Below are 17,573 nucleotides of genomic sequence, written 5' to 3'. Positions count from 1 at the left end.
GGAAGCTTAGCAATCTTTCTGTGAAATAAGACAGAAAGAGCAAATATTTGTCCCTTCAAGGAACTTGCAGACAAAACCTTATCCAAACCATCCTGAAGGAACTGTAAAATTCTAGGAATTCTGAAAGAATGCCAAGCAAATTTATGAGAAGAACACCATGAAAATAAGTTTTCCAAACTCGATAATAAAACTTTCTAGAAATAGATTTACGAGCCTGTAACATAGTATTAATCACTGAGTCAGAGAAACCTCTATGACTAAGCACTAGGCGTTCAATTCCCATACCTTCAAATTTAATGATTTGAAATCCTGATGGAAAAAAAACTGGGGGTGTATTTATAGGCATTTTGAGGTTTGGGAAACTTTGCCCCTCCTGGTAGGATTGTATATCCCATACGTCACTAGCTCATGGACTCTTGCCAATTACATGAAAGAAAATTGGCTTTCAAGAGGTTAAAATAGAAAAGTCCACAAATAATGTGAATAAGATGCTTGAAAAGTGGTTTCTTATCATTTGGAAGACCACTGTCATTTGCTAAATAGAAAAATCCAAAAACCATGTAAAACAAATGCTCGAAATTGGTTTCTGATCATTTGGAAGACATCTGTCATATGCTAAATAGAAAATTCAAAAAATCATGTAAAACAGATGCTCAAAAAGTGGTTTCTGATAATTTGGAAGACCTATGTCATATGCTAAGCATTCATGGAGTTTACTTAGTATAGAGCTACTGGTGAACCAGGTATTACTTATGCATTGAAATAACCTCAAATTGAAAACCCAGTGAAAAGCTGCACAAAACACTTTGCACGGCTCAACTTCTAATGCACTGAAACAAATCTAGTACAGGAGTAAGAGGGCCCTGCTCCATAGAGCTTACAGTCTACAAGTTGAGGGTGCAGAGACATAGGTTTTGGTTTAGCTTATCACAAGGACTGTAGTTGCAGCAGTGAGTCAAGACAGTTCAATAATTATTTTGGTTAGGATGAAAAACAGAGGGGAGTTTGTAAGCCTTTCGGAATAGGTGCTTTTCAAGGAGCGTCTGAAGCTATACAAGGTTGGAGACAGTCTTATGGAGTAGAGTATAGAGTTCCAAAGGAGAGGAGCAGCACATGAGAAGTTTTGGAGGCAGGAGTGGGACGTAGAGATAATAGGAGTGTAAAGACGTAGGTCAGAGTTTGATCAAATAAGAAGGGTCAGGAACTATTTGAAGATGAGAGAGGAAATATAGTTGGGAGTGTGTTTGTTGAGTGCTTTGCAGGTTAGGGTTAATACTTAAAATTCTGGAGTGTATGGGGAGCAAGTGTAGAGACTAGCAGAGCAGAGCAGCTTATGTAGATCGGCAACTTAGGTGGATGAGTCTAGCTAAAGCATTCATAAAAAATTGTAGTGAGGAGAGGCAGTGTTTTGGAAGGTCATTTAGAAGTAGATTGCAATAGTCAATGCATGACAAAATTATGGAATTAATTAGTATTTTTGAAGTTTTTTGAGTAAGGAAAGGACAAGTTCTGGAAATGCTGCATAGGTGTGCATGGCAGGATTTGGTAAGTCCTTGTATTTGTGGAGTGAATGTGTGTTCAGAGTCAAGCATGACAAGACAGTGGACCTGGGGTGTCAGAGAAATGTTAAGTGTCGGATGTCTTGAAGAGGGGGAATAAGAAACAGTTCAGTTTTGGACAGATTGAGTTGCAGGTAGTGCGAGGACACCCAAGAGGAAATTGTAGAGAGACAGTTGGTAATCTGGTAGAGTAAAGAGGGAGAAATATCAGGAGAGGAAATATAGATTTGGGTATCATCAGCATATAAGTGGTACTGAAACCCAAATGAGGATATAAGTTTTCCAAGGGAGGATGTATAGAGAGAAAAGCAAGGTACCCAAGACAGAGCCTTGCGGTACTCCAACTGAGAAAGGCAAAGGAAGATATACTATTAAAGGACACTAAAAACAAGTGATTTAAAAGATATTAAGCAAAACAAAACAGGGCTGTATCTCGGATGCCAAATGAATGTAGGATTTTTAGGAGTAGAGGATGGCCAACTGAGTTGAAAGCAGTGGATAGGTCCAGAAGAATTAGGAAGGAGTGGTGTCCCTTTGCTTTAGCTGATAACAGATAATGTGTTACTTTAGTGAGAGCGGTTTCTGTTGAGTGTTTAGGGCTGAAACCATATTGTAGTGGATCAAGTAAGGTGTTAGTTGAGAGAAATTGAGTTGAGCAATTATAGACCAGTCATTCCAATAGTTTGGAAGCAAAGGGAAGTAAGGAGACCAGACGGTAGTTAGAAGGGGTTGAGGGGTCAAGCAAGGGCTTTTTTAGGATTGGTGTGATTGAAGCATGCTTGAATGTATCAGGAAATGTGCCAGTGGTGAGACTGGTTAAAGACGTGAGTTAGAGCAGGGTTGTGAAGAATCAAGTGGGCAGGTTGTATGATAAGCTGAAGATAGGAGTAAGGGGAATTCTTCCTCTGTTATAGGAGGAAAGTAGTAGAGAGTTTTGTCAATAGAAGTGTTAGGAAGGAGGGCGGGGTTTGAGAGATCTGAGGTGTAGATGTCTTTTCTAATTGTGTCAATTTTAGTTTTGATGTTGTCAGCAATAATCTGAGCAGTGATTTTGGTAAAGGGCAGAGGTGTACATGCACATAGAAGGGAGTTTCTGGTGTTTGGATATGTGATTTAACATACGGGAGGAGAAATAGACTTGTTTGGCCATGCTGAGGGCAGAGTTGTAGAATTTAAGGATTAATCTATAATACAGGAAATAAGCACAGGTGTGTGATTTCCTCCACTGCCAGCATTCCTGAACATCGCTGAAGATATTGGGGCTGTTTGGTGTGCCACGGATGTCCTCGAGTGATTGATGTATGGCAAACAGTGCAGGGTGCAACTTTGTCAAGTGTTGATTTTAGGGGCCAATTATACTGTAAGGCTACAAAGTCTGGGCAAGAGAGGGATGACATTTTGAAGAGTAGAGAAATCAGCTGAGCATAGAAGTCTGTGAGATCCAAGTCATTTAAATTCCTATACGGTAGCAGGTTTTTGGGGGCTTGCAAACATGCAGCAGGTAGACTAAGAGAGAAAGTTAGTTGATGGTGGTTAGAAAGAGGAATGGGGATGTTAGAAAAGTTGTAAATGGCACAGAGATTGGTGAAGATCAGGTCAATTGAGTTGCCTTCATAGTGGGTTGGAGATGTTGTCCACTGGGACAGACCAATAGTGGCAGAAGTTTAGAGGCAGCAGGCATGTTAGAATTGGGAACGGGTATGTTTAAGCCCCATAAGATGAGAGAACGAACATTACAGGAGAGAAAGTGTGGAAGCCAGGTTTCAAAGTGGTCAAGAAATTGTGATTCGAGGCTAGGAGGCCAATAGATAACAGCAATAGGGAGTGCTACAGGGGAGAAATGGCTAATAGAGTGAACTTCAAATGATGAGAAAGATAGAGAGGGGGTGAAGGATTGTAGTGGAAGGTACTGTTTGGAGACAAAATTTCTACTTTCCTGGCCTGGGAGTGTGAATGAAGTGAAGGCCGCCATAAGACAGATAAGCTACAGATTGTGTTAGAGGAGGAGAGACAAGTTTCAGTGAGGGCTAACAGGTTAAGTGATTGTGAAATGAATAGGTTGTGAATAGAACTGAGCTTATTGCATACAGAACGTGCATTCCAAAGGTCACAAGATAATTGCTGTGTATTAACAGAGGTGCAGTTAATGAGGTTGAGAGAGTTTCTTGGGCAAGGTTTAGGAGGTGTCAGTTGGGGTAGTGAGCAGAGGGATGCAGAGGGTGGACCTGGGTTAGGTGAGACATCCCCAGCAACAAGGAGAAAAAAATATGGTAAGAGAAAGATGGTAGCTTTATAATACAATCGAAATCTACTGTAAAAGATTTTAGTTTCCACATACCTTTAAGGGGTGCATCATAGTTATCCCCATCCAATATTTCCACAAAATCTGTTGTACAATTGTTATATCTATCTTCAGTGTTAAAATCCGTAAAAGAAATTGTGACATGGTTAACTGGTAAAGAGAAAAAATATATATACTATTATGTTGGCAAAATAAGAAAACCTATAACAAGATTTTGATATCACCAAAAAGAAAGAAAGACAAAAAAGAGCAGAGATAAATAGGCAAACATATCAATGTATACATAATTATGCATTAGTAAATTGATTTAGTATGCCCTCTGAAAATAAATTACATAAAATGAAAAAGGAACTATTGCATATATTTGTATAAATCATTTTTATTGAGATTTTCATATTCATATTACAGAGTTATGTAAAACAATTTATCAAACAAAACAAACAATACAAGTATAATAAAAAGTATCTCTTTCGTAAAGATATTAATAACATTGTATGGAATTGCAATATAAAAACATCTGGGTTTGAGTTTAATGACAAATGGTTTCTAAATGGAGTCTAGTCTGCTTCAGTGGTTCTTGGTGGTTTCTTCGTTTATCTAGTATGGTTGTGTAATGTGGTCTCCCACAAAAATTTAAGATCAAGAAATGTTTCTAGTTTTTGCAATTTATAAAATCTATAGTGTTCTAGCGCTAGCATTTCGGTCTGTGTAATATCCATTCGTTTAGTGTGGATATTGTAATTTTTTTCCATTTGAGTGCTAGTAAGGTTTTTGCTGCATTCAATGAGAATTGCAATAGCTTGAGGTGAAGTTGGCATAGTTATTTATAGGATTGGTTTAGGAATGCTATTGGGGAGTAAAGGTGAAGGGGGGGACCAAATAGGAGCTGTAAGAATTTTTCTAGTGACTTTTGAGAGATTTTAGGGCAGTTCCACCAGATGTGAAGCATGGTGCCTTTAGCATTGCATCCTCTCCAGCATCTGTCTGAAGAATTGGGGTATATGCTTTTAAGACAAGATGGTGTTAAGTACCATCATTTAAGTATTTGAAAGTTTTGTTCTAATTGTTAAGCGGAGGTCGAGATTTTTTAGTATTACTGAAAATGCGTTGCCAGGTCAGGAGGTCGAAATCTGTGTTAAGTTCTTGGTGCCATTTGGTCGTGTAGGCTGAAAGGGTTGTGGACTGCTCTTTTGCTATAGATAGGGTGTGTATAATCGGGGTATCAAGCACGCAGAATGATTCAGAGGGTGTTAGTGGTCTTGTTAAATCGTGCTTGTATTGGGATGCTTGTAAGTAGAGTTGTAGTTGTCTATACTTTAACCAGTCAGTGAAAGAGCCACATAAGACGTCCTCCATCTTTGTCTAGAGCCATTTAATAGTTTGTAAATTCGGATTGAGGATCCCAATTCTATATCAGTTATTCGGGTCAAGTTTTTATAATCCCTTCTGCCTAGGAGTTCCGCGTTAGGTAGTGGGGATCTTAGTGTTGAAATATGGGGGATACTTTGTAGGAGTTTATCCCATACATTAAAAATGATTGCGTATAGGGGGTATTTAGTGGTAGCCTCTGGTCTGTGGTAAATAACTCTTCCAATTTTGTTTTTAATCTTAGCTGAGAGCTTGAAAGTGAGTGCTAGTCTTTCTCTGTGTGTTGTATAATTTATTTTGTAATTTTCCATATGGGCCTTACACACAGACGGGTCTGGGGTTAACTGCATGGGACTCTAGGGACAGCACAGCTTCCTGGGAGTGCTGTTGAGCACCCAGGACTGAGCATGTTGCAGGGTCATAGGATGTGTACCCAGTCCAATCTGAAAGTGCAGTCCCCTTCTGTGTTTTCTATATGTCTAGGGTGATTACATAAGTCTGTGAACCCTTGACTTGTTCCCAGTTTGTTTGATTGTGAGCTTGCATTTGTATGGCTGTATTAGGGACCCAGGTTTTGGGAGAGATCTTGACGTGGTACCTGGGCTTGTCTCATTTGGCCAGATGCGATAACTGACTCTTCCAGTTTTGCTTTTAATCTTAGCTGAGAGCTTGCAAGTGAGTGCTAGATTTCTCTGTGTGTTGTTTTAATCTATTTTGTAATTTTCCCTATGGGCCTTGCACCCAGACCTGTTTGGGGTTAACTGCATGGGACTCTGGGGACAGCACAGCTTCCTGAGAGTGCTATTGAGCACCCAGGTCTGAGCATGTTGCAGGTTCATAAGATGTGTACCCAGTCCAGTCTGAGAGTTTAGTCCCCTTCCTTGTTTTGTATATGTCTAAAGTGATTACATAAGTCTGTGAATCCTTGACTTGATCCCAGCTTGTTTGATTGTATGTATTTATATGTGTATTGTATATAGGTACTTACAGACATAAATAAACATATAAACACATAAATACATATGTATACATATATATATATATATATATATATATATATATATATATATAAGTTAATTGGAGTCTTTTGCAGTTAATTAAATGAAAACATGAAAAAATCATATTTATGCAATATCTATAATTAATAAAGTGTTATATTGTGTATTTACTGTAAATATTTAACATTCCAATGTTTTTCACATAGCAGAATATGTTCTATGTATTTTTAAATAGATATTAATATGTATATCTGAATATATCTATTCCTATATATAAAAAAAACATCAGATATATGTAGAAATATGTATTTATGAATAAATAGAACATATTCTGCTATGTGAAGAACATTGGAATGTGAAATATTTATATTTTCATGTCCAGTTAGAGCACTTGAGAATATGCGATCGGGTTTGCGCGCGAGTAGGATGTTTGCTTCATTGACTTCTATGGAGGAATATTTTAACGAGTCCACAATATTCTAACTTCAAATTTTTGAGCGCATCGTGTTAGCGAGCGAGTGAAAATGTTTTACTTTTAACTTGTAATACGAGCGCTATATGAAACGCTTAAAAACTTCTAGCGAAGTTAGAGCATTATATACTGCTCCATTTGTAATCTGGTCCTATGTCAGATATCCCATTTTTGCTAGTTACCTGATAACGTTGGTGTATAAAAAAAATTATAAACAAATATTTAGAGAAAAAGGTGCTGGAAAAATTAAAGGGACTCAAATTTTTATTCCTCAAAAGTGGTTTACTTATGCATATTAAAGGGATATGGGACCCAAATGTTGAATCATTTGCAAGTGATGCCACATAGCTGTAAAAAGCGGATTAGACAATATCACCTGAAAATCTCTATGTAAAAAGGAAGATATTTTACCTCAATATTTTCTTAGTGGCCACATCCCATTGTAAAGGCAATTTAACTAGCCAATCAGGATTTCAGTCCCAGGACTTGCAGGGAAGTGTGCATCTAGCATGTGCACAAACAGTCATGTTATTTTCCTGCTCAGTTTAAGGAAAATTAATATGAAATTTAGTGAGATTTCACTGAAATCTCATGCGAGCAAAGTAAACTGCACTGCTTAAGCTGTGTTTTTTTGTTTTGTATTAACCTGCAGCTGACAATAGCTGTAAGATAACTGTTCACAAAACTCTTACTGTTGTAAACTGAAGAAGTTTTGAACTAAAATAGCTTCTCTTTTTACGTAGAGATGTTCAGGAAGTATTTTCTTGTGATATTTTTACAGTTATACTGCATCACGTTTAAGTGATTTAGCATATGGGTTTTATGCCCCTTTATACCCCAAGTAAATACTCATTTATTCTTTATTTTCCAAAAAAAATCCTGTAATTTAACGCAGGCAGGAGTGCCTCCTGCTGGAGAAATCCTACTAACCCTGTAACATTCTATACAGTGATTGCATGATGAGTGCAGGAGCTCAATAATATCTGCTCTTAGCTGGATACAGCAAAAGAGATAAGATAAATATAATCCATAGGATTTTCATGAGGTTTGTCTCAGAACTGCAAAATGGCAGTTTTCAATTATTCTAAAACATTTATTTTATATGCAGATTTTTTGCAATGTAGTGCTCTTAAAAGCTGATACAGTGATTATAAAAAAAATATTTTAAGGTACTTTAAAATATGTAGAAAAATGTACATATTAGAATGAATCTAAACCAACCTTAACACGAAACTAAGTACAAATGTAGTAGTTACTGCTACTGCTATAAGACAACAGCAGCACAAAAGTACATATTTTTTTTAATGTATTTTCTATGGTGTGACGATTGGCAAAGAACAAAAGTGAAGCTACATTTTGGCTGACACAAGATACCAACAACTGATCAGTAAATTGCTGGATTAAATAGTGAATAGTGTAAATTTGAACTTCTGAATCTTTTCTCATCTTTAGAGTAACAGTTTTAACAACATGAACAAAGGAACATACATTTTGCTGCACCATCATTCATTCCTTATTTATTCTTTAAAAGGGCCACACGTTTTTAAACTAATTCAAGGAATGCAACAATATTATTATATTATTATTATTTTTTTTCAATTCACCCAAATCTGAATGTGTAATATGTAACACATGAAGTAATTTAAACTATTTTCAAACTACTAATAATGTGTATGTCCTGTGACTAATAACAGCACAGTGTTATTGTAAATGTATGCCATCTGTTATTAACCATATTATAAATCTATATTTAGGTAGAGGATAATTACTTTGAGGTTAAAATGCTATTATACAATAACATAATTTATGTAAGAACTTACCTGATAAATTTATTTCTTTCATATTGGCAAGAGTCCATGAGCTAGTGACGTATGGGATATACAATCCTACCAGGTGGGGCAAAGTTACTCAAACCTCAAAATGCCTATAAATACACCCCTCATCACACCCACAATTCAGTTTAACGAATAGCCAAGTAGTGGGGTGATAAAAAAAAAGGAGTAAAAAGCATCAAAAAAATGAATTTGGAAATAATTGTGCTTTATACAAAAAATCATAACCACCATAAAAAGAGTGGGTCTCATGCACTCTTGCCAAAATGAAAGAAATTAATTTATCAGGTAAGTTCTTACATAAATTATGTTTTCTTTCATGTAATTGGCAAGAGTCTATGAGCTAGTGACATATGGGATAGTAATACCCAAGATGTGGAACTCCACAGAAGAGTCAGGGATAAAAATAATAACAGCCATTTTCCACTGAAAAAAATTAATCCACAATCCAAAAATATAAGTTTATTCTCATAAATGAAAAGAAAAAACTTAAACATAAGCAGAGGAATCAAACTGAAACAGCTGCCTGAAGAACTTTTCTACCAAAAACTGCTTCCGAGGAAGCAAATACATAAAAACGGTAGAATTTAGTAAACGTATGCAAAGAAGACCAAGTTGCTGCTTTGCAAATCGGATCAACTGAAGCTTCATTCTTGAAAGCCCACAATGTGGAGACTGATCTAGTAGAATGAGCTGTAATTCTCTGAGGCAGGGCCTGACCCGACTCCAAATAAGCCTGATGAATCAAAAGCTTTAACCAAGATGCCAAGGAAATGGCAGAAGCCTTCTGACCTTTCCTAGAACCAGAAAAGACAACAAATAGACTAGAAAGTCTTCCTGAAATCTTTAGTAGCTTTAACATAATATTTCAAAGCTCTTACAACATCCAAAGAATGTAAGGATCTCTCCAAAGAATTTTTAGGATTAGGACACAAAGAAGGAACAACAATTTCTCTATTAATGTTGTTAGAATTCACAACCTTAGGTAGAAATTTAAATGAAGTCCGCAAACTGCCTTATTCTGATAGAAAATTAAGAAAAGGAGATTCACAAGAAAGAGCAGATAATTCAGAAACTCTTCTAGCAGAAGAGATTGCCAAAAGGAACAACACTTTCCAAGAAAGTAGTTTAATGTCCAAATAATGCATAGGCTCAAAAAGAGGAGCCTGTAAAGTCTTCAAAACCAAATTAATAACAAGCTTGAAACAGACCAAAGCCTGTAGATAACGGTGAATATCAGGAAGCTTAGCAATCTTTCTGTGAAATAAAACAGAAAGAGCAGAGATTTTTCCCTTCAAGGAACTTGCAGACAAACCTTTATCCACACCATCCTGAAGAAACTGTAAATATCTAGGAATTCTAAAAGAATGTCAGGGAAATTTATGAGAAGAACACCATGAAATATAAGACTTCCAAACTCGATAATAAATCTTCCTAGAAACAGATTAACGAGCCTGTAACATAGTATTAATCACTGAGTCAAAGAAACCTCTATGACTAAGCACTAGGCATTCAATTTCTATACCTTCAAATTTAATGATTTGAGATCCTGATGGAAAAACGGAACTTAAGGCAGAAGGTCTATTCTTAAAGGAAGTGGCCAAGGTTGACAACTGGACATCTGAACAAGATCCGCATACCAAAACCTGTAAGGCCATGCTGAAGCTACCAGCAACACAAATGATTGTTCCATGATGATCTTGGAAATCACTCTTGGAAGAAGAACTAGAGGCGGCAAGATATAAGCAGGTTGGTAACACCAAGGAACTGCTAACGCATCCACCACCTCTGTCTGAGGATCCCTGGACCTGAACAGGTACCTGGGAAGTTTCTTGTTTAGATGGGAAGCCATCAGATCTATTTCTGAAAGACCCCACATCTGAACAATCTGAAAAAAACACATCTGGATGGAGCGACCACTCCCCCGGATGTAAAGTCTGACGGCTGAGATAATCCACTTCCCAATTGTCTACACCTGGGATTTGAACCGCAGAAATTAGACAGGAGCTGGATTCCGCCCAAGAAAGTATCCAAGATACTTCTTTCATAGCTTGGGAACTGTGAGTCCCACCCTGATGATTGACATATTCCACAGTTGTGATATTGTCTGTCTGAAAACAAATGAACGGTGAGCCCTGAAAATAGCACAGAGTTCTAAAATATTGATTGATAACCTTGCCTCCTGAGGTTTCCAAACCCCTTGTGCTGTCAGAGATCCACAGACAGCTCCCCAACCTGAAAGACTTGCATCTGTTGTGATCACAGTCCAGGTTGGACAAACAAAAGAGGCCCCTTGAACTATACGATTGTGATCTAACCACCAAGTCAGAGAGAGTCGAACATTGGGATTTAAGGATATTAATTGTGATATCTTTGTAAAATCCCTGCACCATTGATTCAGAATCATTCAGCATACAAAGCTGGAGAGGTCTCATATGAAAACGAGCAAAGGGGATTGCGTCCGATGCTGCAGTCATGAGACCTAAAACTTCTATGCAAATAGCTACTGAAGGGAATGATTGAGATTGAAGGTTCCGACAAGCTGAAACCAACTTTAATCGTCTCTTATTTGTTAGAGACAGAGTCATGGACACTGAATCTATCTGGAAACCTAAAAAGGTGACCCTTGTCTGAGGAATCAAGGAACTTTTTGGTAAATTGATCCTCCAACCATGTCTTTGAAGAAACAACACTAGTTGATTCATGTGAGATTCTGCAGAATGTAAAGACTGAGCTAGTACCATGATATCATCCAAATAAGGAAACACCGCAATACCCCGTTCTCTGATTACAGAGAGTAGGGCACCGAGAACCCTTGAAAAGATTCTTGGAGCTGTCGCTAGGCCAAATGGAAGAGCGACAAATTGGTAATGCTTGTCTAGAAAAGAGAATCTCAGAAACTGATAGTGATCTGGATGAATTGGAATATGAAGATATGCATCCTGTAAGTCTATCATGGACATATTATGACCTTGCTGAACAAAAGGCAGAATACTCCTTATAGTCACCATTTTGAAAGTTGGCACTCTTACAAAACGATTCAAAATTTTCCGATCCAGAACTGGCCTGAATGAATTTTCTTTCTTTGGGACAATGAATAGATTTGAATAAAATCCCAGACCCTGTTCCTGAAACGGAACTGGTATGATTACCCCTGAAAGCTCCAGGTCTGAAACACACCTCAGAAAAGCCTGAGCCTTTACTGGATTTTCTGGGATACGTGAGTGAAAAAATCTTCTCACAGGAGGTCTTACTCTGAATCCTATTCGGTATCCTTGAGAGACAATACTCTGAATCCACTGATTTTGGACAGAATCTACCCAAATCCTTTGGAAGAATCTTAATCTGCCTCTTACCAGCTGAGCTGGAATGAGGGCCGCACCTTTATGCAGACTTGGGGGCTGGCTTTGGTTTCTTAAACGGCTTGGATTTATTCCAACTTGAAGAAGGTTTCCAATTGGAACCAGATTCTTTGGGGGAAGGATTGGCTTTATGTTCCTTATTTTGTTGAAAGGAACGAAAACGGTTAGAAGCTTTAGATTTACCCTTAGGTCTTTTATCCTGAGACAAAAAAACTCCCTTCCCCCCAGTGACAGTTGAAATAATTGAATCCAACTGAGAACCAACTAAATTATTACCTTGGAAAGAAAGAGATAGTAATTTAGATTTAGATACCATGTCAGCATTCCAATATTTGAGTCACAAAGCTCTTCTAACTAAAATAGCTAAAGACATAGATTTAACATCAATTTTGATGATATCAAAAATGGCATCACAGATAAAATGATTAGCATGTTGAAGCAAGCGAACAATACTAGACAAATCAAGATCTGTTTCCTGTTGCGCTAAACTTTCCAACCAAAAAGTTGATGCAGCTGCAACATCAGCCATAGAATTGGCAGGCCTGAGAAGATAGCCAGAATATAAATAAGCTTTCCTTAGATAAGATTCAAGTTTCCTATCTAAAGGGTCCTTAAAGGAAGTACTATCTTCCATAGGAATAGTAGTATGTTTGACAAGAGTAGAAATAGCCCCATCAACTCTGGGGATCTTTTCCCAAAACTCCAAACTAACTGCTCGCAAAGGATACAATTTTTTAAACCTTGAAGAATGAATAAAAGAAGTACCAGGCCTATTCCATTCCTTAAAATTCATATCAGAAATAGCTTCAGGAACTGGAAAAACCTCTGGAGTAACCACAGGAGGTTTATAAACAGAGTTTAAATGTTTACTCGTTTTAATATCAAGAGGACTAGTTTCCTCAATATCCAGCGTAATCAACACCTCTTTTAACAAGGAACGAATATACTCCATTTTAAATAAATAAGTAGATTTGTCAGTGTCAATATCTGAGGTAGGATCTTCTGAATCAGATAGATCCTCATCAGAGGAGGATAATTCAGTATGTTGTCGGTCATTAGAAAATTCACCAACTTTATGAGATGTTTTAAAAGTTTATTAGAAGGTGGGATAGCAGACAAAGCCTTCTGAATCGCATCCGCAATAAAATCTTTTATATTCACAGGGATATCATGTACATTAGATGTTGAAGGAACAACAGGCATTGTACTATTACTGATGGATACATTCTCTGCATGCAAAAGCTTATCATAACAACTATTACATACCACAGCTGGAGATATAGGGGCCTATTTATTAAAGGTCTTGCGGACCTGATCCGATAGTGCGGATCAGGTCCGCAATACGCTCTCCGCATTTAGCAGGCCAATCGGCCGCCAGCAGGGAGGTGTCAATCAACCCGATCTTACTCGATCGGGTTGATTTCCGGCGATTCCTCTCCGCCTCATCAGAGCAGGCGGACAGGGTTATGGAGCAGCAATCTTTAGACCGCTGCTTCATAACTGGTGTTTCTGGCGAGTCTGAAGACTCACCAGAAACACGGGCCCACAAGCTCCGTTCGGAGGAAAGAAACTTAAGTTAACTCTAAATGGGCCCCATAATCTCCACAAATTTATAACAGATACACTTTTAGCTTTGGTAGAACTGTTACCAGGCAGCAGGGTTCCAACAGTGGTTTCTGAGACAGAATCAGATTGAGACATCTTGCAAATGTAAGAGAAAAAAAATAACATATAAAGCAAAATTATCAATTTCCTTATATGGCGGTTTCAGGAATGGGAAAAAAAATGCAAGCAGCATAGCCCTCTGACATAGAAAAAGGCAAGAGGAACATAGGAATGGGGTTTTAAATAATTAAATTATTTGGCGCCAAGTATGACGCACAACACAAAATAAAAAATGTTGGCGCTAACAACAACCGGAAATGACACACTCGCGTCATTGCAGACGCAACTTTGTGAAAGGAACTCAGCGTCGGAAATCAACGGACATACCTTCGATCCAAGAATGACGCAATAAACATCAGCATTTTGCGCCTCGCAAGCCTAATTTTGCCCGCAAAAATTTTATGAAAAAGCAGTCAATTTGAAAAAAGGACTAAACCCCAGGTAAGAAAAATATTTTCCTAAATATGTTTTTTCCCAAATATGATACTGAATAGTCTATAAAAGGGAATATACATAAACCTGACTCATGGCAAATATAAGTACAATACATATATTTAGAACTTTATATTAATACATATAATTCCAAACCATAGCTGAGAATGTCTTAAGTAATGAGAACATACTTACCAAGAGACACCCATCCACATAAAGCAGATAGCCAAATCAGTACTGAAACAGTTGTCGGTAGAGGTAATGGAATACGAGAGTATATCGTCGATCTGAAAAAGGGATGTAGGAGATGAATCTCAACGACCGATAACAGAGAACCTATGAAATAGATTTCCCGTGAGGAAAACCATTGCATTCAATAAGTGAAACTCCCTTCACATCCCTCTGACATTCACTGTACTCTGGGAGGAATCAGGCTTCAAAATGCTGAGAAGCACATATCAACGTAGAAATCTAGCACAAACTTACTTCACCACCTCTATAGGAGGCAAAGTTTGTAAACTGAATTGTGGGTGTGGTGAGGGGTGTATTTATAGGCATTTTGAGGTTTGGGAAACTTTGCCCCTCCTGGTAGGATTGTATATCCCATACATCACTAGCTCATGGACTCTTGCCAATTACATGAAAGAAATGTCATTTTCTTATTTTCACTTTATATGACGTTTCAATATTTGAGTGGAGGGAAGATGAGCCGTAAAAGGTACAAACTTTCATCTAAATGTATCACATTACGTAAAGTATATCCTCCTAACTACTTTTCTAACAAGAAGGCAAATATTAAAGGTCGCTGGCCAAACCCCATCAGCAACAAATACCTATGGCAGCAGACTTCCCAACTCTCTGCCAATAAAGAAATCACGAAACGACGCTGGGGCTGGATAGGTCAAACCCTCCACAAGCACGCATCAAACATCACCAGGCAATCCCTGACCTGGTACCCTTAAGGAAAAAGAAAAAGAGCAATGCTAGGAAACATCATGGCGCTGAGATGGCTGGAAAGTCCTGGTTGACAGCCTATACCCCAGGAGGGGTTGGTAGCAGGCTTTATTACCTTTTTTTTTTTTTTAAATTTTAGATATTTTATGCATAGAGTCAATTGATGAGGGGGGGGACTAAAACAGTATGCTTAAGTAATTTTGCCACTGAAGTTTGTGGTTAGGGTCAGTTGAAGTGAGGATGAGGGTGGGAGGTGTCAGGGGGAGGGTAATCTCTACATTAAAGCTACAATTAACCTTACAAGATACCTGAATAACCCCTTCAATGCCAGGAATAATAGAAGTGTGGTGCGCAGCTACAATTAGCGGCATTCAAATTGCCAGAAAGCAATGGCAAAGCTATGTATGTCTGGTATTTCTGTACAAAGTGGATCTCAGAGAAGATTTTAATCTAATTTGTGTCAAGATTGCACAAGCAGTATGTAAATAATTTCAGTGAGAAACCCAAAGTTTGTGAAAAAGTTAATTTTTTTTAATATTATCGCATTTGATGGTGACATGAAATATACCAAAATGGGCCTAGATCAATACCTTGGGTTTTTCTACTTAAAAATATATATATAGTTTTGATAAGTAAAAAAAAAAAACAAGGCACTATTTCTGTTTAAATGGAGTGATAGCAAAAATGCTAAAAATCCTCTGGTGTTTTTCTCTGAAAGTCACGGTAGCGAAGGGATTAATTGTTTACTTATGGTGAAGGGAATTAGGTGAGTGGTGGTTAGGGTTATTGGGCTGTAACATTAATACTTATATAATAAAGTTATGAGTGTTTAAGCAGTCAGGTCAGAAAACCCTTGGTGGCTGGTCATAACAGCTATAACTGCTGCGAACCACAGATAGTGTCACTATACAATAGCTGTGTAACTATGATCAACTTGCTAAAATAGAGCCCCGTTGAGAAACATGCTGTTTCTACATTTATATAGTGTTTTTTTATAGATAATTTGCTAGGATCAATGAGTGTCTGGAAGGGGGAATGACACCCCTGTAATTTTGTTCATTATAGATAAGCATTAGCACACACTTTAAGCACCAGTGGCTTGTAACAGTGGTTCCATTATAAGGGTTAAAAGTTCTAAGTTTGAGTGTTGTATACACAGTGATTGGAGTAATACTGTCGTCTATCACTGAGCCAATCCCTTTATAGACACAGTTAAATCCCTCATTGACAGTCAAGGGGTTAAACTGACATTTTTCAAGGTCAAAACAAATATACCATGTTTTGCTGGGTTTTTTTCACCCCGTTTTTTTTTTACACAATATGAAGTATATCAGTGTAATGTTTATGAAACAACCATTATTTCATACAATTGTAACTTACAAGGTTCCTGGGCTTGGATAATCCAGATGCAGCTTTGATTGTTTGGGTAACTGACGGGATACAATGGAGAGGAAATAACTGCACCAACAGAATCAGCTGTGATTATACTGCCACATGCTTTAAAAATAAAATGAGAGGAAAGAAACTTAAGTTAACTCTAAGTAGTATATTAATTAATATTTAGTACAGCTTATCATTATTTTACATACAGGAAGGAATGTTTTAAAGCATTACACTTATAAAATACAAATAGAAACATTAATTGAAGGTGTTTGAAATAGACTTTTATTTTTTAATTAAAAATATTCCATGCATTATCCATGATTCTTCAATAAGTACATTTAATAAAGCATCTATCTATCTGTCTATCTAATTATCTGTCTATTTATCTATCTGTCCATCTATCTATTTGTATATTTATCTATCATCTATCTATCCGTCTGTCTATCTATTTATCTATATGTCTGTCTATCTATTTATCTAGCTGTCTATTTATGTATCTGTCTTTCAATCTTTTTATCTGTCTGTCTAGCTGTCTGTCTGTCTATACTGTATATATCTTACAAAGAAAAATAAATACTGTTGTTGTTCAAAGTGATATGTTTTCCAATAAAACACAGTTCATTGACATAATGTAAATATGTACTATATGGAAAAGATAAAAAAATAATCTTGCCTTCACTAAAACGAGCGCTGAATCCTTTATGCTGTTTACTTGAATCAGATCGCAGTCTTACAAACATTGTATTCTGAGTAGAAGTTATTGCACTTGGAAGCTGTTGGCCACATAAAACTGCAAGAAGTTGAGAGTCACTGTCTGGACCATCATAGACCTTCGAGTGAAGATAGAAAAAGAATGTTGATAAAGAAATTTGCAAGAGAGAAATGTCAATTTGATCCATCCTTATATATTATATTCCACTACTCTGTTGACACCAAAATGATAACTCTGTAAATCCAAAAGGGTTGTTTTTCATGTTCATTGCGCATATTAATAATTTAGATAAGAATAAAATGCTTCATTTTAAAAAAAATGAGACACTTTGGGCCAGATTACAAGTGGCACGCTAATACTAGAGCGGGATGTGATTAGCAGTAATGCTGGACCGCACTAAATAGCGATGATATTACAAATTGTAATGCTTATGGTTAAAAAATTGTTTTCACAAAACACATGTAAAACATATTAAAATAAAGTATTACAGTCATATATACATATTTTAATAAAAATATAACATTTATATTGATA

General features: G+C 37.1%; 1 protein-coding gene across 1 annotated transcript in view; it reads right to left on the bottom strand.

Annotated features, from left to right (window-relative positions):
* Positions 1-17,573, bottom strand: part of CUBN (cubilin) — a 749,121-nt gene that overhangs the window by 303,946 nt on the left and 427,602 nt on the right. The window contains exons 32-34 of the mRNA XM_053713984.1: positions 17,001-17,157; positions 16,325-16,441; positions 3,898-4,011 (exon numbers count right to left, since the gene is read on the bottom strand). Coding sequence (XP_053569959.1) covers positions 3,898-4,011; positions 16,325-16,441; positions 17,001-17,157 — 388 coding nt within the window. The remainder of the gene's footprint in view (positions 1-3,897; positions 4,012-16,324; positions 16,442-17,000; positions 17,158-17,573) is intronic.

Source organism: Bombina bombina, chromosome 5, assembly GCF_027579735.1.
Source record: "Bombina bombina isolate aBomBom1 chromosome 5, aBomBom1.pri, whole genome shotgun sequence".
NCBI classification, from domain to species: Eukaryota; Metazoa; Chordata; class Amphibia; order Anura; family Bombinatoridae; genus Bombina; species Bombina bombina.
This window is presented reverse-complemented; position numbering and strand designations above follow the sequence as displayed.